Source organism: Carlito syrichta, unplaced genomic scaffold (genome assembly GCF_000164805.1).
Source record: "Carlito syrichta isolate Samal-C Ts95f unplaced genomic scaffold, Tarsius_syrichta-2.0.1 Scaffold310863, whole genome shotgun sequence".
Classification (NCBI taxonomy): domain Eukaryota; kingdom Metazoa; phylum Chordata; class Mammalia; order Primates; family Tarsiidae; genus Carlito; species Carlito syrichta.
In genome coordinates this window covers 1,235,053-1,256,926 of record NW_007254959.1, presented here as the reverse complement: position 1 = coordinate 1,256,926, position 21,874 = coordinate 1,235,053, and the positions used below count along the sequence as shown (strand labels likewise).

Here is a 21,874-nt window from a genome sequence, read left to right as displayed (position 1 = left end):
TCATGTGGCCTTTGTCTTTCAGTGCCTGGCTTATTTCATTTAACATAATGTCTTCAGAATCATACATGTTGCCACAAATGGCAGAATTTTCTTCTTTTTAAAGATTGAATAGTACTCTATTGTGCAGATATGCCTCATTTTAAAAAATCCATCTATCTGTTGATGGATACTTAGATTGTTTCCTTATCTTGGCTACTGAGAATAGTGCTGTAGTCAACATGGGAGTGCAGACATCTCTTCAACATGTTGATTTCATTTCCTTTGGATATATACTCATGAGTGGGATTGCTAGATCATATGATAATTACGTTTTTAGTTTTTTGAGGAACCCACCATACTGTTTTCCAAAATAGCTGTACTAATTTGCATTCCCACCAACAGTTTACAAGTGTTCCCTTTTCTTCATGCCTTCTCCATCACTTGTTATCTTTTCTCTTTTTTATAATGGCCATTCAAACAGGTATGCGGTGATATCTCACTGTTGTTTTCATTTGCATTTCCCAGTGATGACATCTTGCCATATACTTGATGACCATTTGCATTTCCGCCTTCGAGAAATGTCAATTCAGGTCTTTTTTCCATTTTTCATAAGGTTTTTGTTTTCCTGTTATTGAGTTTTTTATTTTGAATATTAGCCCTTATCTGATATATGATTTGCAAATATTTCAAACCAATCCATAGATTTTCTTTTTATTTTGGCACTATTTTAAAATTGCTGTTCAGAAGTTTTTTAGTTTGATGTAATTGTATTTGTCTAGTTTTGCTCTTGTTGCCCATGCTTTTGGGATCAAATCTAAAAAATCATTTTCAAACCAATGTCATGGAACTTTTCCCCTTTGCTTTCTTTGAGTAGCTTTACAGTTTTAGGCCTTACTTGTAAGCATGGAATCCATTTTTAGTTCCTGTATATAGAATAAGAATCCAATTTTATTCTTCTGCAAGTAGACGTTCAGCTTTCCCAGCACTCTTTATTGCAGAGACTGTCCTTTCCTTCCCTGTGTGTTCTTGGTGTCTTTGTGAAAATAGATTGACCTCAGATGCACTGATTTCTTTCAGGGCTCTCTATTCTATTCCATTATTTGATGTATCTGTTTTTATTCCACAACCGTGCTGTTTTGATTACTACATCTTTATAATATATTTTGAGATTAAGCAGTATGATACCTCCTGCTTTGTTCTTTGTGCTCACAATTGCTTTGGCTATTCTATATGAATTTTAGAATTTTTCTGTGAAAAAAAATCTACTTTTTTCTATTTCTGTGAAGAATGACATTGGAATTTTAATAGGGATTGCATTGAGTCCATAGATCACTTTGAGTAGTATGGATATTTGAACAATATTACGTCTTCCAATCCATGAACAAGGACTTGCTTTCCATTTATTTATGTCATCTTCAATTTTTTCATTAATGTTTTATAGTTTTCAATATATAGATCTTTCACCTCTTTGCTTAATTCACTCCTAAGTATCTTATGTAAATTGGATAATTTTTAATTACTTTTAGATAATTCATCATTAGTATATAGAAACTTTACTAATTTTTGTATGTTGATTTTGTAACTTATAGCTTTATTGAATTTGTTTCTCAGTTCTAACAATTTTTGGTGACTTCTTTAGTGTTTTCTATATATAAAGCCATGTCAATAGCAAACAGAGACAACTTCACATTTTCTTTTACTATTTCAAAGTCTTTTATTTCTTTATTTTGCCTGATTGTTTTGTCTAGGACTTCCAGTACTATAATGAATAGAAATGGTGAGAGTGGAAATCCTTGCCTTGTTTCTGATCTTAGAGGAAAAGCTATTAACTTCACCATTAATTGTGATGTTAGCTTGGGTTTGTCATATATGACCTTTATTGTGTTGAGGAACATGACTTCTATGCCTATTTTGTTGAGAGCTTTTATCATGAAAGATTTTAAAGCATTTATCAAATACTTTTCTGCATCTATTGTGATGATTATATGGTTTTTGTCCTTCATTCTGTTAATATTGTGAATCACATTTTTTGATTTGTGTATACTGAATTATCCTTGCATCCCAGAAATAAATTATACATGATTATGGTGAATGATTATTTTAATGTACTGTTTAATATGGCTTGCTAGTGTTTTGTTGAGTATTTTTGCATCTATGTTCATCAGGAATATTGGCATGTAAGTCTTTTTTCTTATAGTGTCTTCATTTGCCTTTGGTGTCAAGGTAATGCTGCCCTCATAAAATGAGTTTGGAAGTATTTGCTCTTCTATTTTTTGGAAGAATTTGAGAAGAATTGGTGTCAGTACTTCTTTAAATGTTTGGTGGGATTCAGCAAGGAAGATCTTGCACTTTTCTTTGATGGGAGACTTTTTATTATTAATTCAATCTCCTTCCTCACTATTGATCTATATAGATTTTCAGTTTATTCATGATTCATTCTTGCTTAGGTTTATGTTTCCAGGAATTTATCCATTTCTTCTAGGTTATCCAATCTGTTGCCATATAATTGTTCACAGTAGTCTCTTATGATCCTTTGTACTTATGTGTTATCAGTTGTAATGATTTCTATGTCATTTCTGATTTCATTTATTTGAGTCTTCAATCTCTTTTTAAAATTTAGTTTGGCTAAGAGCTTTTCAATTTTGTTTAGTTTCCAAAACCTAAAAATTAGATGTACATGCAAATATATATATATATGTACATATATATGTGTATATATATATATTTTTTTTTAGTTAGACTCTTATTCTTGTCACCCAAGCTGGAGTGCAGCAGCATGCTCATGGCCACTACAGCCTCCACCAGCTGGACTTAGGCGAGCCTTCTGCTTCAACCTTCCAAGTAGCTGGAACTACAGACACACGCCACCATATTCAGCTAGGTTTTTTGTGTGTGATTTATTGTAGAGACGAGGTCTCACCAAGTTGCCCATGCTGGTTTCGAACCCACGGGCTCAGGCAATCCTCTCACCTCAGCCTCCCAAAGTGCTGGGATTACAACCTGAGCCACCACGCCCAGCTGCAAATATTTTTTGTGTTATTTTTGTCTATACATTTAAAATATTTGCTTATGTGTAAATATGACCACATTGTGTACAGATAAACATTCTAGGACATTTTAGAAACATTTAAGTTACTTCTGTGAAGTGTAGGTAAAACAGATCTTTCACTTGTCATTTTATTATTTTCTTTAATGTTTGAATTTTTTTGGAAGCATGTATTAAGTTCATGAGTTAAAAGATGAAAAGGAACGAATTCAAGTTCAGTAATTTTTTTACTGTATGGATGAGACAAAGAACTTGAAGCTCTCTAAACCTGTGCTTTTTTCCTCTGTAAAATATGGTTAGAAAATCTACTTTGCAAAGCTACTGTGAAAATTGGATTAGAAATTATTCATCTAAAACATCTAACAGAGTGCCTTTTACATAGCAGGCACTAAATAAATAATAATTGCTTATATAATTAATAAGAACATAGGATATACTCTGTCTGCAAATTTATTCACCCTGAAATGTTCAGAGAAAAGAAATGTAGGGTCTTATTTCTCAATAACTGATCTGTTCTTCCACATGGGCATCCCGTGGGTGGGGAGGGATGGATTTTAGGGCCAAGAAACTTAGTTTGATTCAATAATTTAAACCTACATTTAAATCTCTTTTGGTAAGTGCTGTCTCTTTTGGTGTGAATATGTAGACTCTCAGATTGCTGCTCCCTCCCTGGCTAGGGGGTGTCACATTTAGCAAAGAAAAAATTAAAGATGCCCAGTTACATTTGAATTTTAGGTCAACCACAAATAATTTTTAGTAGCATGTTCTAAATACTTCATAGGATATATTCATAGTAAGAAAATGTTTACTGTTTATTCAAGAATCACATGTAACCAGGCATCCTGGATATTATCTGGTAGCTCTATCTGTGGATGAATGGAGGAGAGACACAGCCTAGAGGGGAAGGGCCCCTGGACCTTCTGGATTTGGGATGTGCAATGGGTGGTATCTGGGTCCAGGTACTTGGCAACGAACAAGCCTCTGCTATGATGTCCATGGCTGGCATGGCCTGCAATCTGTGTTTCAACTTACCTGGACCTGTGATTGTCCACTGGTCAGACTCTTCCACCTCCCAAGAGTAGAGAACTCTTCTTTGAGTCCTGGACTAAGATGTCCGCTCTTCAGCCTCTGTAGTAGGACCTTTACGCCCTCACCATAGTGGATTCCCTATCTCTCTACCCAGGCATTTGTCAGATGGACTCATGGAAGTGTGTTAGAAGTACTAATGATGACCCCAAGAATGCTAAATTCCAACCATTCTTCTACCCAAATAGTATGTGTCCTCCAGCTTTGATGTAGCTACCCCTGTGAGTTCATAGCTTCCCAGAGTCCCCAGCCTGAAGCAGAACATAGGCAGCTGTCCTGGCCACAGTGTTCTCACAGCAGATCTGTCTTCCTCTGACCACCTGCCTCCTCCTTCCTCCTTCTCCCTCCAGTCTCCCACAGTCTACCCTAGTCAAAAGGGGCAGACTTCCCTGGCCTGGCCTGTATGTTGTGAGTGCTCATTCCACATTTATTCCACAAATATGTCATTTCAACTCTATTCAAAACAGCATTCTAGATGCAGAAAATAACAGCAGGGAATTAGACAAAATTCTTGATTGTCATGTAGCTTATATCCTAGCACAATATGTGAGGAGAAAGACAAGAAGAAAATACATTGATAATTCCATATTATAAAGTCCTGACATTATAGTATGTGGAAATCAACTCTATAAAGAAAAGGGAAGCTGAGTGAGGAGATTGAAGCTGGACACACTGTCATGGAGGGGTTTTCTTTTAGATTGGTTGACTGAGCAGAAATGTAAATGAAGAGAAAGACAAGTCATGGCAATATTTGGGAGCAGAGAATTGTGGGCAGAAAGAACAATGGGATCAGTGGGCACAAGCTTAGCATTCTTCAGACCCTGCAGGAAGGTCAGCTAGCTGGAATAGAATGAGTACGAGAGCAGCAGAGATGAGGTTGGAAAAGTCACCAGATCTGCCTCTTAATATATTTCCAAAAAGGTATAGAAACTAATTCAGAAATCCATTTTTTTCCCTTTCTTGACTCTCTTTTTGCTGAAAAGAACAGAGAGATCAACCTACACAGAAAACTGTCCAGGGGCCACTTTATCTTGAGTTGTACCTTCTTTCTCACTATTCACAGGACTATGACATTCCTGGAGCTGAGGAACTGCATGCTGGTGATTTAAAGGAAAAGTGAAACATGGTTTAACATTTTCAAAATATTCCTGCTACATTAATAAGTTTTTTGTTTTTTGTTTTTTTTTTTGCAAGATGTTATGAGAGATCAGTGGAGGGAATAGCTTCCTGGAGGAGCCAGTGAAGACATCTTTTAAAAACCTGACTTAGCACTGAGGCTTGACTTATATATCAGAACTCAGTAAAGCCATCATGAATTTGTGTCTGCATATAAAAATGAGGTTATACAGATATAAACCAAATGTAATGCTCCATAAAATTATGTTTTATGTCATTACAGTAACCTAAAAACACATGCCTTGATTTGGGTTCATTGTAATTAACATGGGTGCACAGTTAGAGAGCTGTACTTTTCACTCCCCTGTTGGCCTGGCCTCTGCCATCCCTTCATTGAAATCAGACTCTCCAGACTCCACAAATCTACATGTTGTAAGGACAGCTTGTCATCTTCTTTTTCTGTTCTCAACTTAACTAATGGCCTCATTTTTTGTTTCTTTCCTGATTTTTCTTCTCTGCCCAACACAGGTCCTGGTGTTCCTACGGTGACAGTGCACAATACAACAGATAAAAAAAGTAAGTTCTTTTTTTCCTTAAATCTTTTTGAGGCTTGGCAGAAAGGAAGCAGAAATCCTTTATAAGATCATCCAGCCCACATTTTCATATTCAGAGACAGAGAGGTAAGTCATGTCCTAGCTGTTCAGGATGGTCCATGCTGACCATCAGTGTGATGAAAGTCAAGGTCAGAGGACCCCAGCCAGAAAATTCCACAAACCTTTCACAAGTGTTAAGTCTGGAGGGTCAACCTAAGGCTACCCAGACCATTTTCTGAAATGTTCTAAATGGAGCCCAAGACTGGATGTATTTGAGAAGCCAGCCTCAAAGGGCTTCTGTATCCCTTCTCTACTCCCCTCTGAGGGCCTTCCACTGGGGGCCAAGACTCAAAGGGGCATGAAGGTTCATCTGTCTTTGTGTGTCTGGTGTGTCTTCATGGTATGGAGGGTCTCTGCATTTATGTTACAAAGGATGTTTAAAAAAATTTATTCTGACACTTGTTAAAATGGCAGGGCAGACTTTTTCTGGGCTGTCGTGATAAGCATTTAGATTGTTGTCATAGGGGAAGTATTATTCATTAATTATTAGAATTTGCAATTAAAGCACAAGTAATATTAAAATCAGAAATAAGTAGATTTCAAAGTGGTGTAGATGCCCCAAAAAAGCCATCATGTGAATGCCAGAATGGATACAAAAACGCTTCCATGGTCGTCTCAGGGAGCTGATGCTGAGAAGGAGTTGTGGTGGCTTTTCTGTTGTTCTTGCTAAAGGAGAGGGTGGTTTTCCAAGTGAAGAAGTATACCTGCTCCCAGGCCTTCACTCCAGCCTCACCTGCGAGGTTTGGGAATCTAAGCTCTACATCCCATAGGATCAGTGTCCCCGAAGGATGTTGAGAGCAATGCCTGGGTCTCCCCATCACCCCTCACCCACCATTCACCCACTCTACTGGGTGTGAAGCTGTGAAGAGCTCTCTGGGAGGCTACAATGGCTGGGCTAGAAATACCCATGCCACCTGATCCCAAACCAGGCAAAGTAGTGGGGACCGTTGAGGACCAACGGGAGGCCCAAACTTTGCCTGTATGATGTCCACTTGTATACCTAATCCTGAATTGTACCACACATCTTTAAAATACAATATAAATTTAAAAACAAAATACCCATCCTTAGACGTCTTTAACTGTAATTTGCACTGAGAAAGTGTAACTATTGCACAGAGCCTCAACTGTGGCATCTTTTTTTTCCTGAAGAAAGTATTTGTTATTCATTTTTAATGAATGTTAAAATGTAAGAGTACAGGAATAATTTTCTGATATTTTGTGAGGTTTTTTCCTTCTTAAAAATTGAGGGTCTGGTTAAAATTAAATAAAGAGTATACTGTATTTAACAACATTGTAACTATGTTACAAGCTTCCTTGTTTAGCTATTGTACTATGACTATGTAAGATGTACCACTTATGGGACCCTGGGGACAGGGGACACAGGACTCTGTTTACTATTTTTTGTGATATCCTGGGAATCTATATTTCAAATCTAAAAGTTTTTTTTTTTCTTAATCTATGGTTTGATTTTTAAAAAACACAAGACTATCTCTAGGCTTTGAAAACTGTGATACAGTATAAAGCTCTTCTTACAAAAGTTACTTACTTAAACATTTTTACTTTTTGAGGGAAAGCTATTGTTAATCTATATAAGTCCAAAGGTTAGCATAGTACCTACTTTTGAGAGTCCATGTTGACTTATAAGCCACTTTCAGGTTTGGATGGGATCATTCCTTTAGGGATCCCAAAGGCCCAGAACATGAAAACATTCACTGTATATCCTGTTCCCACAGTGCTGGATTAAGTCATCACAATTTTCCAAGACTCATGTGCAAGTGAAAATTAAGCAGACCTATATCTTAGATCATTGAGAAATATTTTATTTGTTCCACTTAGAAAAATAAGGTGGGATGCAATTCTTTGGAAGGGAGTTCAGACAAGAATTTACCAAATGTCTTAGCAAGTGCAACATGCTAAAGCTCTCCAAGTTCTGAAATATTTTATTAACTCTCCTGAGAAACCAAATGACTCTTTTCTCATACTGGATTGGCTAGCGTATTCACCAGTCAATCCATTGATATTGACAGACTAGTGATTCTAGATAGTCATCTGTATTTCATCACAGAACTCCATAAGTAAAGGGTTATTTCTTGAGAAGCATCTTACTGTTTGTAGTTGAGCTATCATGTTGACAACTGTGACTTCGGGAAGCAAAGAGATGGTACCCGTGGGTTAAGAAATGAGAAGCCACGGTGCACATGAGATGAAGTTTGTGTTACATGTCAACACTCCATTCTTCTCCATGTAAAATTTAACAATGAACCTGAAGATGACACCAATGTCGTTTATTTCAGCAAAGGGCAGATGAGTTGAAAAGAGGACAGTGTTTATATCACATTGTGATATGTAGAATTCTTTTTATCATGTTTATTTTGAAGCCTGTTTACATAGCTATATTTGAGCTCTAGGTTTCCTATAGCCTAATTCAAATTCTGACGATATTTTATTCTGCCCTGGCTTGCTTTTGCATTTCTAGTTGTCAATATAGTTCAAGCATTTTCAGAATAATGACTTAAGTCACCATTTTATCTTGAAAAAAAAAAGAGTAAATGTGGTTTGGTTGATCATAGAGCCCACCCCAGGAGGAGAATAGGGGTCTTCGCTTGTTTCGTCTGTTTTATATTCAGATGCCATGGTTTGAGAACAGCCAGGAAGGCATTCTTAAACACCCACTTTGTCCCCTGGTGCTTGGGTACGGTGCCTGAAATACCATCCTTTCACATCTATTCCTGTGGGTTGGCATGTCATAGCTGCATGAACAGGCTTTGAAAAATAACCAAGTCACCTGAAAAAATAACCAAGAATTGCAGCCCCTTGTAAAACTTCAAGCCCAGCACTCTCTGCTCTAGCCTCCAGTTATTGTCAGTGGGAGGTGTGTGTGGTTTTTTCCAGTGTGTTTACCTTTTGATGTGTCTGCTATCCCCTTACAGAGCTTCACAGCTCATCTCACCTCCAGCTGTGTGGCCTCCAAACAAAATGCCCTGTGTTTTCATTTTTTCTGTCAAACTGGTGTGTCCCGGGTGTGGAGGCAGGTGCCTGATGCTCCCGGGCCCCAGTTTGAGCATCAGTGCCTTGAACTGGTGTAGTTGGACGGCATCAAAGCCACGTCAAAGCCTCCATGGTAGATGAAGGGCCCACAGCATGCGGGTGGCGGGTCGATGTGCATCTCAGGCAGGCAACAAAGCCATTGTCAGGCCAGCACTTCCCAGACCAGCCTTCGGGCCTCAGGTAGGTTTCAGATCAGTTGTGCTCTTTCATGATTGAAAAGGCTGCTGGAAAAATTCCAGACGCAACACAAGGCAAGCAGAGAACAATCCCCATCTCTGCAGATGCCCCTTTCATCTGCAGGTTCAGCCCCGGCTTATGGTTCTGCATCATTAGGATTCTGCAAAATCCGCACCATTGGTACTTGTTCCATTTCATACTCCTTTGTGAACATCTTAGAGAAATACACCCCGGTCAGGGGCCAGAAAAAGGTCAGAGGCCTCAGGGAGCAACGGATAAAATAATAGTGGCCAAAGCCAACATCTATCAAGTGCTTGTTCTGGACTTGACATATTTTAACTCAGTTCATCCTCACAACAGCCCATAAGGCAGGAACTGTTATTATCCCCATCTTTCAGCTAAGAAATCTGAGACTCGAGACCTGAGGTTATTTGCCCAAATGCTCACAGCTAGAAAGTGGTGGAGTTACATTTCGAACCCATGACGTGTGGCTATGGCCCAGTCTGTCCTTCCAATAATGCAGTCGCAACTCAGCAGCGTTCCATCACCTGCCAGCAGTTGGTCTAAAAAGTCACTGCAAATCTAGGATAGTGTCTGTCCTGCACACCCACTGAGACCAGTCTAGGAAGGCAGAAATAGTCACACCCCACCATTCGTGCTCAGACACCTTCTCCTTGTGGTTTTTCTGCGACACACCACCTTCTGGGCCCATTGAAGCAAGCTCTGGGTGAACATGTGACATGGCACCCTTTCCTACTCTGAGAACCTTCCCACATCACAGGGAAGCAAAGATGCTTGGGCTCTGATGACTTGTAAATCTGTGCCGGGTCCTGTGGAATCAAGGGCTCTGTCTTCCGTGGAAAGCAGCTCAGCCTCCGTGCACAGGCTGGGTCATATTATGCAGATTGAAAGGACTGAGTTCTTGAACATTATCCTCTGATGTCAGTTTCTTAATCCTCCCCATCTGGCGTCCCTTGGCCAGCCATCCGTTATTCTACCTTTAATGTCATTGCAGCAATTACTTAATGCCATGTGGCAGCATGCTCTGGGCTTTGTATATTACATCAGCCCCTTCCTTGCAACAACCCTTCGAGGTTTAACAATTCACTTAGGATCACACAGTGAAGTTCAGGACGAGGACTAGACCCTTGGCTTATCAGACTCCAAAGCACGTGTTCTTGACTGTGGATTAATAACAGATGTCTGACCAGCAAATAGGGGAAGGCATTATCAGACCCCAGGATCTCCTGACCTTTGAGCCATTGTCACCTGGGAAATGTGCTCACAGCAGCAGCCTCCTTGGCTGCTGAGCAGTTGGCCAAGAATGAACCTGGGTTTAGATCAACCCTGGTGAGATCGGGCCGGGTGCAGCATGGGTATCTGTCTGCACCTCACACCACTTATGAACAGGATGTGCTCCCTCCTAAGTGAAGAAGGTGCTTCCGGCTGGCCCTGTGGAGCTGAGCTGGGAAAGCAGGGCCCATGAGCCTGTAGTCCAGCAGGGCAAGGCAGGAAGCTCTTGGAGAGACACTTCTGAGCCACCGTGGGCAGCCTTGACTAGCAGCTGAGGTGTGGCCTGCGTCCCGGGCAGCAGACGAAGCCTCGGGACATTTTGTGTCAGCTGGCAAGAGGCCCTCGAAGGCCAAGGCCCTGACTTCATCATGTTATCTTATTCTAGTCCTGCTTTGAAATTTGAAATTACTGTTTCAGAATTCTTTGTCCTTTTTCCTCCTCTCCCCCTTGCTGACCCCAAAGCCATCTTGGGAATATTTGACTTTTTTCCTCTTTAGAAAATCTTATCTACAAACAGAGCCTGTGGGGTGTTCACAGATGTGACTCTGAATTATTTAAAAGCTGTTTCCTTAAGAATGTAATTATGGCTGGGACCAACGCATACTCATTTGGTGCCTGGGTATTCAAACAATTTAGGTACTGGGATAGAAAACCATCAAAATCACAGTTAATACATTATTGGTCTTAATGTAAATATGAAAGGGAGTGCCGCTTAGCTATGTGGACACCAAATCCGCATGTGAGAGAGTTGTAATAACTGTGCAACTTACAACATAGCACCACAGTCTTCCAGAAAGAACGCATGGGTTGTGGAGCTAAAGTGCAATGTGTGAGTGCTGGCAATACCCCACAGTGTCCTGCAAGCGTATTCGCGAGCTCTAAATCACTAGGCTGCCCGTTACCACTCCTTTATCAGCATGAAAAAATTAGCTTTCTCTCCCTCCTACTCGCTTCAGTTGGGATTTTATAAAAAGGCGAAACCAACTCCCTCTGCCAGAGGCACTCAGGTAGTTCTATGAAGTCCGACCAAGCTGTTTCCTGCCTCTGTTCTCTTACATGTGATGCTGGGAGTCACCCCATGCCCTCCCCCACCTTCTTCCAGAGTAATCCCCTTCTAGACTGCCGAGACTTTGCTTGTGTCACCTCTTCTATCGAGCATGAGATACACATACAAGGAAAGACATAGGCAAGTGTGGAATTACAAAGGACCCACATGTCACACCAAGAAGTTGGGCCTCTGTCCTGTCCTGTAGGCCCCAGGAGTGATACAATCAGACTTCCCTTTCTAAAAACTGTCCAGTTACTGCACAGAGAGTTGGATGGAAGAGTCCAGTGCTGCAGGCAGGGCTGCTAGGGTGTGGCTGTGGGTGGTCACTATGAAGGTCTGGACCAGCCGCTGTGGGGTGGGAGAAAAGAGAGGCTATTTTCTCAAGACCCTGTAGGAAAAAAGAAGAAAAGCTTGGGCAGAAAGTGGGGCTTAAGAGCTAACATTTGACAGTTGAGGGAGACTGCCAGGGGCACAACTCATCAACAAGGGTACCTACATAATCAACGCTTGTATACCTAACCCTGAATTGTACCCCACATTTTTATAATAAAAAAAAAAAGAAAAGAAAGAGCTAACATTTCTCTTCAATCCTGGATGAGCATGGCATTCTCTGACAGAAGCAAAGTGTCTTGGAATTATTGTATGGCCCATGGCCCTCATAAACCTGGTTTTTCTCTGGTCCAGACAGAAGTCCCAGCACCTCTGTCAGGGAGTCCCCAAAGGTGCAGCAGCAAGAAGTCAACCTAATGCCTGTCTCGAGAGAGGGTCCTCGGGCCTTCCATTCTGTGGGCCAACTGGGGGATCCCTAACTCTCAGAAAGAGTGGCCAGGCTGCAGTGGACAGCTGCCCAGCCACAAGGCCATTGTCTAGGACTGAGGCCGTCCAGCGAACACACAAATCATTTTCAGACATGAAGATAAAAGACAGCCCTGTGCCTGTCATTTTGAAAGCAGCCCTAATGCCTAACGTAAGCCCTGTGTCTTAAAGTGCGTCACGAAAGTCTACATCTAAGACCCTCGGTTTTCAAATATTTGAAGGAGAATTTGATGGCCAAAGAGAGAAGGTCTCAATGTAAAGTGGCATTTGTATGAGAAGCCCTTGCTGACATATCCCCAACAGAGGTAAACTGGGCCAATAGTCCTCAAATAGTTTTGCCTGTGAATTTCTAAAAGCAATTTGAAAAATCATGTACTTTCTCACCCAGCTTTAAATTGTCACCTAAAGCTTTTCCTCATTAAAGAACTACACAGATAAATTGTCAGCATTTTGTGAAATATTTTTATTTTAAAATTAAATAATGAGGCTGAGCTTGGTGGCTCAGCCTGTAATCCCAGCACTTTTGGGGGCCGAGATAAGTGGATTGCCTGAACCCCCGGATTCAAGACCAGCCTGGGCAACTTGGCGAGCCCTCATCTCTACAATAAAGCAAAAATTAGCTGGGCATGGTAGCACGTGCCTGTAGTTCCTGCTACTTGGAAGGCTGAGGCGTAAGGATCACCGGAGTCCAGCAGGTCAATGCTGGGGTGGCCGTGAGTGTGCCACTGCCCTCCAGCCTGGGCGACGGAGTGAGACTCCAACTCAAAATAAAATAAAATAATAAAATTAAATTAAATAATGACATAATCTTATGGTGTCTACATATTGTAGTAATTTGATACCTACCATCATTCATTTAAACATTTCTTGAACAAAGATCTCTCTAACAGTCAAAAATTTTGCATCCTTCCTTTTGCTCCTTGAACTGATATTTGCATTTCACTGTCGGGCCTGATACCCCAGAATTCTATCCTAATGTCATACAGGCTTGGAAATCTTTTAAACATGGTTTTTAGGATCCTATGGCCATAGATTATAATGATTGCTTATTAGATTGAATTATTATTATAATTATCACTTGTTCACATCAAACAACCAGAATATAGTATATACTTTGATAATTGTTAGACATTTTTTTAAAATATGAGTTCTCTGAATTGTGTCCCCTAGCGAGATAGAGTGGTTCTTTGTTACTTGATTCATTGTGTGAATAGGTGGATCTTTTTTTTTTTTTTTTTTTGAGTTGGAGTTTCACTCCGTCACCCAGACTGGAGTGCAGGGGTCTATGGCCCGGCCACCGCAGCCTCAACCCACTGGGCTCCAGCGATCCATCCGCCTCAGCCTTCCGAGTAGCCGGAATTACAGGCGCGTGCTACCACGCCTGACTGATTTTTTATTTATTGTAGAGATGAGGTCTTGCCAAGTTGCCCAGGCGGGTCTCGAACCCGAGGGCTCAGGCAATTCACTCACCTCAGCCAAGGCACGGGATTACAGGCTGAGCCACTGACCCCGGCTTAGGTGGATCTTCTAATTTCTAGATAAGACCGAGTCAGAAACAGTTCCTTTTTTGTCCTTCCTTTTGGTGGTTGTTTCCCTTTGTTTTTGTAAGGAGCTCAGAAAATGCATTCATATAAATAAGTAAATGGAGAAAAAGGAGTTTTGTCATAGCAAGACCACTTTCTTTGACCTCCTTCCAAGCTCTTTGCCAAAAAAATGTGACCCATTCTATCATCTGTCATTAAGAATTATTTTTCATCATCTATCGATGTTCAACTCAGTTACATTCCCCTTCTGTTTTGTTCAAATCAAAGGACTACAAGCCAACTATGTTGCCAGGAGGTTTTTACCCATTACTGGGGGGTTCCTTTTGTCAGTCCAGCCCCCATGGTCCCTCACCTTTCATGTGGAACTCACCTGCCAGCAAGACACACCAGGGACAGATGAGGGGTCTCAAAGGCCTTTTTTGCTCTCGTGACGTGATGTATGCATAAGGCCGTGACGAAAAGGCTATGTGAGGAAAGAACACATGGTGACAGTCACAGACGCATTCATTCTCAGCACGTTTGCCAACATCATAGGGACACGAAGGGCCTAGGAACCAGTTCTGTGAAACCCACCATGTATCTGTGCATCTGCGGGAAGTCTTTAGGACCCAAGGGATTCACACATGGGCAACCTTCCTAAAGGACAGAGTGATGGCCAGGTTTGCAGAAGGAACATGCTAGACCTCAGCCTGCTATCTTAGTGGGCAAGCGGGCATTTGACTAACACAAAGAGCAAACCAGTGCACAGTGCTCCACACCCCTCAAGGACACTTCAGGGGCTTCCTCCTCTCTACTAGAGAATGCTAAAGAGAGCTAGGGCCTCACTGCTACACGGGCAGCCCTCAGTGCCTCATAGAGCACCTGTGAGTTGGGTACCATATCAACTGCTGCACCCATTCATCTGAGACTCAGGGAGACACATGTCAGTTCATTTAATGCACAACCCTTTCATCATCAAACACCTGTCCTGTGCCTAACCCTTTGCTAGAGGGACAAAAGATAAATACCACTTGCCTGCCTTCAAGTTGCTTGAAATCTGACTGGAGGAAAAAGAGATACAGTTAAAAAAAAAAAGAAAAAAGAAAAAAACGATTACCCAAACTGTGTCACATTGACTCTAACAACTTGACATTCAGAGTTCAGAGAAAAAGAGATGTCAAGTGAAAATGGGTGAGCCTAAAATGTATGAATGCAGATATTGGACCTAGATAGGACTGATAGGCACAGGCCTGGGGCAAGCAGACAGCAGGAGGTGAGAAGAGTCCTGCTGGTGGTCGCAAAGGAAGGTACACGTGAGGAGTGCTCAGAAATGAGGGAGGAGAGGCTAGAGGCACAGAAAACACAGGCAGGAAAAGTCAGACCAAAGCAACAGGGAGATGCTGCAGATTCATGTCTATGTCTTCATGCATACACACAAAATCCTGCAGCTTTACTTCTTTTTTTTTGGAGTTGGGTTTCATTCTATCACCCAGGCAGGAGTGTGGTGGCACGATCACAGCCCTGCAACCTCAACCTCCTGGGCTCAAGTGATCCTTATGCCTCAGCCTCCTGAGTAGCTGGGACTACAGACACATGCCACCATGTCCAGCTTTTTTACATTTTTTTAGAGCTGTGGTCTCATTATGTTGCTTAGGCTGGTCTTGAATTCCCGGCCCCAAGCAATCCTCCTGCCTCAGCTTCCCAAAGTGCTAGGATGACAGGCGTGAGCCACTGCACCTGGCCAGCTTTACTTCTTGTAGAAATGTGAGAAGAGGGCAAGTTCTCCAGGTTCCCTCCCACTGTGGGAGCATTTCTCTTCTCAATAAATCCTGCATTTAAAAAAAATTCTTTTAAAAAGAAATGTGAGAAGAGGAACGGGTTGCTCGTCTCCTCTTTTGGTCAGTTGTATATTGGTTTCCATTAGGATCTCATTATCAGTTTTCCAAAATTTTAGCACAGTGGTGATTCCACCAATCCCCTGAACCAAGTGGGCTACTTGGAAGCATGTCTTGCAAGACCAGGGGCCATACCACGTTCTGCCCACTGGGCACAGCGAAGGAAGCAGTCTTGTGAGCAGGCGTTTGTCTCTGCAGTCTCGCCGTGTCCAGATCTGATAATAGCTAATTCCACCAAATATTAGAGGGGGCTCACGTTTAATTAAGGAGTGGCCATTTGTATGCTCCAGACTGGAGGTCCCCGCTGCCCCGAAGTCAAAAGAAGAGTCCTTCAGGGAATATGCCAATCTTTTCTTATTTCTCTGCTGAGCTCCTACCGTCTTTGAATGCAATTATGGGAACAAATAAAATGGCTTAACTCAACTCCCCTGTGAGACAGTCAGCTCTCTGCTGATAAAACCAGTTGTGTGGGCAATCATTAAATGAGAAATCTAATATTTAACTAAATTTAATAGTCTGTTGCTGTGGTGCTTTCCTGTGAAGGGTGGGATTTCAATAGAGAGGAGCAAGCTATTCAAATGCAGCCTGCATAGCCTGTGAGTGATTAGAACATTCTGTGTTCCCATGTGAAGCCGGAACTCCAAGGTCCAAGACTGGGTAACTGGGTGTTTGGTGGCAAGTCTGTGTTCTTCTTAGCTCTAGGCAAGCATAACTCAGTAGGCAGCAGATAGCACTGGAGCCAGGCATGCTGGCTCATGCCTGTAATCCCAGTACTTTGGGAAGCCAAGGCTAGAGGATTGCTTGAGCCCAGGAGTTCAGGACCAGCCTGGGCAACATAGTGAGACCTCCTCTCTGCAAAAAATATCAAAAAATTGGCAGGTGTGGTGGTACGTGCCTGTAGTCCCAGCTATTCAGGAAGCTAAAGCAGGGCAATCCCTTGAGCCCAGGAGTCGAGGCTGCAGTGAACTGTGATTGTGCCACTACACTCTAGCCTGGGTGACAGATTGAGACTTTGATTCCTCCCCCCCCCAAAAAAAACCAGCATTGGACCCTGAGTTTGAATTTTTTCCTTCATAATTAACATTTGAGATTATACGATCATACCAGAAACATCAAATTCAAATGCATATATATGGAGTTAAGAGCATGTTTGAATCAACTGTGAGAGGGTCTATCCCAATTCTCTTTTACTTTGAAACTTATTAGTCCAGATTGGGCCTTGTCCCAGCAAACATCCCCAGCTCTCACAGGCCTCAAGGAACAGAAGCTGATGGATAGCAATAAGTCTATTTTGGTTCTACCTTTCTTCTGCCAAGTCCATTGATCTTCATGAATTTCCATTTCTATAGTTTGACCACATTCCCACATCCCCAGATTCCTTACCTGTTATCCACCTGGACTGCTCACACAGGCAAGCAGAGTGGTCAAAAAAATCACAGATTCTCTTCATGTTACACCTGAAGCTTCAAAATAACCTTGTAAGATTCATACACTGGTCTCCTACAATAAACTTGGACTTGGGTAGTATCAATGAATTGCCTTTTAATTCTAGCATTAATTGAATTAACGTATGTATATCATTATTATTTTAAGCAACAGAGACTTTTCAGCCCATTGAGTGAACGTTTGCTTTGGTTTTGTTTTGGTCTGTTTTATGTGGGGTGCCTCAATTTCTTCACCTCTTGTAGCTCAAGAGGTCAGAACCTCCAGGACCTTCCAGAGTCTTTAGGGCTTTCTCAATCGTGTTTAGCTTCTTCAAGACCTTCTTGGAGCTATAGGAAAAGGGCCATGGAGGAACAGGGAGAAAGACTTGCAAAATGCAAACTCAGTTACTGTCTAAAGAGGCTTAATTTCCAGGGTAGAATTGAATTTCCACAAACAGATCTACCCAGGTTTCTGGAAACTAGTGAGCTTTGTCCTTGAGATGGGACTGAACACTGATGCCTTGGGGAGCAGGTAAAATATAGCCAAGAGAATGACCAAAACTTTTGTATTTGATGTTAAGTATATTAAGTATATCTGAGGAGATTAGTGTGGTACCTGAGATTGGATGAGTGGGCTTTGAGTAGGTGACACGTGTCTTAATGCAGGAGAAAGCCAGCAAGGAAGACATCAAACACAGTGGTGGAGTGGAATAGGGTAATATGTGCAAAAGCCCAGGGGTAGCAAAGAACTTGGAAAATACTGTCCTTTTCATCATCTTGCGGTGCTCTCTGCTAGCCTTCCTGCCCTATAAATGTGACTAGAACACAAATGAGCAATAGTTACTGTCTTATAGACCAACTCTTCTCAACTGATTTTTTGTGCCTGGAGCATTGTGTCAAAGGGGTGGGAGCATTTGGACTCAGCAAGAATGAGTACAGTGTCTCAAATCTCTTAGGAATGTGGACCTTGGGTGTGAAGCAGGAAGTGGGGTATGCAGACTCCCTGAGGTAGAGTGTCTCTCCCTCTAAGTTGACTGCAAGGTAGAGTATGCCATCTCTGAAGTCAAGTCTCTGGGTTTCAGAGTTGAGGTCAACTCTACTTGGACTTCCCTTGGACTTTACCACCACAGCCAACCCTTACAAACACAGCTATACTTTCTTGCTGTCTACAAGGAACACCATATCTTACATGCTACTTGGTGTTCAGTTCAGAGTCTTTGGCAGTGGTGGTCCAACTTCAGATTAAAAGAAAAAAAATTCTACCCCAAAATTGAAAACTACTTTCACCATTGTTTTTGCCATACCTTTGATCAAAGTTGAATAATCAAATATGTGTCCAACAAATTATTTTTATCTTTTCATTTACTTATTTGAGGCAGGGTTTTGCTCTTTCACCAGGCTAGATATGATCATAGTTTACTGCAGTCTCAAACTCCTAGCTAAGTTGTTAACCTGGCTCACCTATCCTCCAACCTCAGCCTTCCGAGTAGCTGGAACTACAGGCATGTGCCACCATACCCAGCTAATTTTGTAGAAATAGGGTCTCCTTTATGTTGCCCTAGCTGGTCTCAAACTCCTGACTTCAAGTGACCTTCCTGCCTCAGCCTCCCAAAGCACTAGGATTACAGGCCTGAGTCATAGTGCCTGGCCTGTCCAGCAACTTATAAATCATATTTTGTTTGTGTGCTTGCTCATCACGAGCACTGGGAACTTTTACTCTGCTCTGTTTCTCTAAAGAAAGTTGCCAGTTCTGCTCAGCAACTATGTTAAGAACCTTGAGTGACGGCGACTGCCAAATGTTGCTCCACAGATAAGGCCTCCCATTGCTAGGATCTGCTTGTTAAGAGCTATCAGTTAACCTCCAACTGCCTTGGAGAAGCATACACATGCAGAGTAGTTTTTTATAAAGGGAGTTGTATAAGAAGATGAGTCGACACTCATTGTAACATTGGATGTGATATTAGTTTACTCTTTAAAAACTCATGAATTGTAACTGTTTCAACATGAGGTGACAATTTGATGGGTCAAAGGTGGAGTTCCTTGAAGGTAAAATTCCCTTTCATGATAAACCACAAGTTGTCCCTAGATGTGGTCTTCGAATGAGAAAGGAAACAGAAAGTCATATGGCTTTTATTATCTGTGAGATGTAAAATAAAGTAGAATGGCTATTTCAGTATGAAGGGGACGTCTTTGCAACTGGGGAAATGCATAAAGAGGGCATTTGTGTGGTGTTGTAACATAAGGAATAAAGACCCTATGTATCTACACTACGGCACAAAATTAGCTTTAGTCTCTCTACTGTGAAGGGAGGATGGCCAGTCCCACTGCAGTGCAAAGTGCTATTCATGTGACTTGGCTGTCAATAAATATAATCTTCCAAGTTGAGGTCTCCAAAGACCAGGTATGAAATATGAATCCATTTTTTTCTGGAAAAATTTAATAATGAAAACACTCCAGTTTCTACTCTCCTTTCCTTCTGTGATTATTATGGCCAGGATATGTGGAAAATCATCCATCCTAACAGATATACAATGTTGGTTTCCCTTAAACTCCAGATCATTGACTGGACATGGACTCGTATCTCTGGGAGGGAGAAGATCCTCAGAGCTCAACTCTCGCTTTTGTGTAAATGGTTCCCAAATCAACCTGACCACTCTGTGTCCTAACTGCCCACTAGATAGTTACCTCGGACACCCCAATGTTAAATGCCCTCCACAACTTTCACTGCCTTTCCACAGAACTCTGCCCCCCTCCAGACTTCCCTACATTTATGGATAGCACCCTTTTGGTTGTGGGTAGTCTAATATGGTGGAGAGAGTCTTCGATCTGCCCATGTTCCTGATTTGAGGCTAAGCTTTTCATCATGTGACTTGAACAAGTTCTTTAAGGTCACCGTTTCTTGGTCTGTAAAATAGAAATAAGAACAACCTCCTCCAGGAAGGACTGATGTAGAAAGTTTAGCCTGATGCATGTGAAAACCCGTGCCTCACATAGGTATTCAGTAAATGATTACTGAATCTCAGTGTGTCACTTTTTTCTCTTTTTCAGAACTGTTTGATCTTGAAATGAATGAACATGTACAGAAGGCCATAAATGACCGACAGATGCCTAAAATAGAATACAGGAAAATAGAGATCGATGATTATAGTAAGTGTTGCTTTTTTTCCCTTTAAAAAGAAATACAGAGTACCAGCTCGGAACCAGCTCATTCATCAGCAGTGGGTTGCTGTGTGTGGAAGTCTCCCCCAGCCACGCAGGCAGGCAATCTCCTTGCTGGGTAACTCCTCCTACATGGAGCTTACTGTGTCCAGAACCAAAATATTCACTCTGGTGACAAATCAAAACAGGTAGAGCATATGAGATTACTCTCCTTGAGAGACTGACAAATTAGGGAAGATCACAGCCTAGTAAACTTGTCATGACTCCATCCAGGGAAAATCTCTTCCCTTTGGTAATTCCTCTTCTATGCCATCTGATACCCTTGCTACCTCATCAGCCCACCTCTAAGCATTGATCACAGGCTGCTGAGGGGCCATCCTTGCAACTGCAGTTTATGTAATGAGGGACCTGAGTTTTGTTACAACCTAAGAAACATTTATCCTCTGCCTTTCTTTTCTTGTGCCCTACTTTCTCTTTAACTTTTTATTCAAACATTCGGTTTGCATTTTTCTAAGTGTTAACTCTGTGCTAGACACTGCTAGGCATCAAAAACCCTAAATCATTGGCTGAACATGGACTCCTATCTCTGGGAGGGAGACAGATCCTCAGAGCTCAACTCTTACTTCTGTGTAAATGGCTCCCGAATCAATCCGGCTCCACTGTGTCCTAACTGTCCACTAGATAATTACCTTGGGCACCCCAAATGTAAATGCCCTCCACAACTCTCACTACCTTTCTGCAGAACTCTGCCCCCCTCCAGACTTCCCTATATTTATAGATAGCAACTTTTTGGTTGTGGGTTTGTGTCAAACAGCTTAGACATCAAACCTTGAAGTTGCCTTTGAGTCACTCATTCACCCATAGGTTATCCATCATCTCTTAGGTTGTAGCAAACTCCTAAGAGCAAACTCTGACTGGTTGATAATAACTGCTGGAACTCTTTATTGAAAAGGAAGAGAAGGTTGCCAAGGCTCCAGGGAAAAGAGTGTTAAGATTGAGTAGTAAAGACTTAGCTGAAGGGGCAGGGAGGGGGAACTGCTCGCGCCTTGAATTTGCTATCCTTAGACCATCCCTACATTGTCTCTGGAAGCTCCTTGTTTGCCCTTTCTCCTACAGTAGGACAATGGCCTGTCATCCAGGACTTGAGTCCTAGAGTATTAGCCAGAAACCCCCTTGTGTTCAGTAGCTTAGATAAGACACAGACTGAGCTCCTAAGAGCAGAAACAAAGGCTCACCCTCTGAAACAGAAGCAGATTGACCCAAGCAGGTGCTATAAAGCTGCCTAGAATTCACTCAAGTCAGATCAGAGTAGAAAAGGACATGTTTATTGAGTACACTGCAGTGGGCATGACAGCCATAGAAGAGCTGTCTGCCCCGAGCCAGCAATCTTAGGTTGTTTTTATAGGGGAGCCTCTTTTTGGTTCCCAGCATGCAAATGAGGGATTGAAGCATGCAGTTCTGATGGGTTGGTATTTATTCCCACCATGCAAATAAGGGATTGAAACACATCAGTCTGATTGGTAGGTGTTCATTCCTGCCATGTAAATGTGAAATTGAAGCATAGCATTTCTGATTGGTTGGTGTTCATTCCCATCCGGTAAATGCAGGATT

At 41.8% G+C, this 21,874-nt stretch overlaps 1 protein-coding gene across 1 annotated transcript in view; it reads left to right on the top strand.

The window, feature by feature from the left end:
* The first annotated feature begins 5,742 nt into the window (after positions 1-5,742).
* The window catches only part of DPP6 (dipeptidyl peptidase like 6), a 53,825-nt gene continuing 37,693 nt past the window's right edge, over positions 5,743-21,874 (top strand). Inside the window, exons 1-2 of the mRNA XM_021717751.1 lie at positions 5,743-5,803; positions 20,153-20,251. Coding sequence (XP_021573426.1) covers positions 20,170-20,251 — 82 coding nt within the window. The 5' untranslated portion in view covers positions 5,743-5,803; positions 20,153-20,169. The remainder of the gene's footprint in view (positions 5,804-20,152; positions 20,252-21,874) is intronic.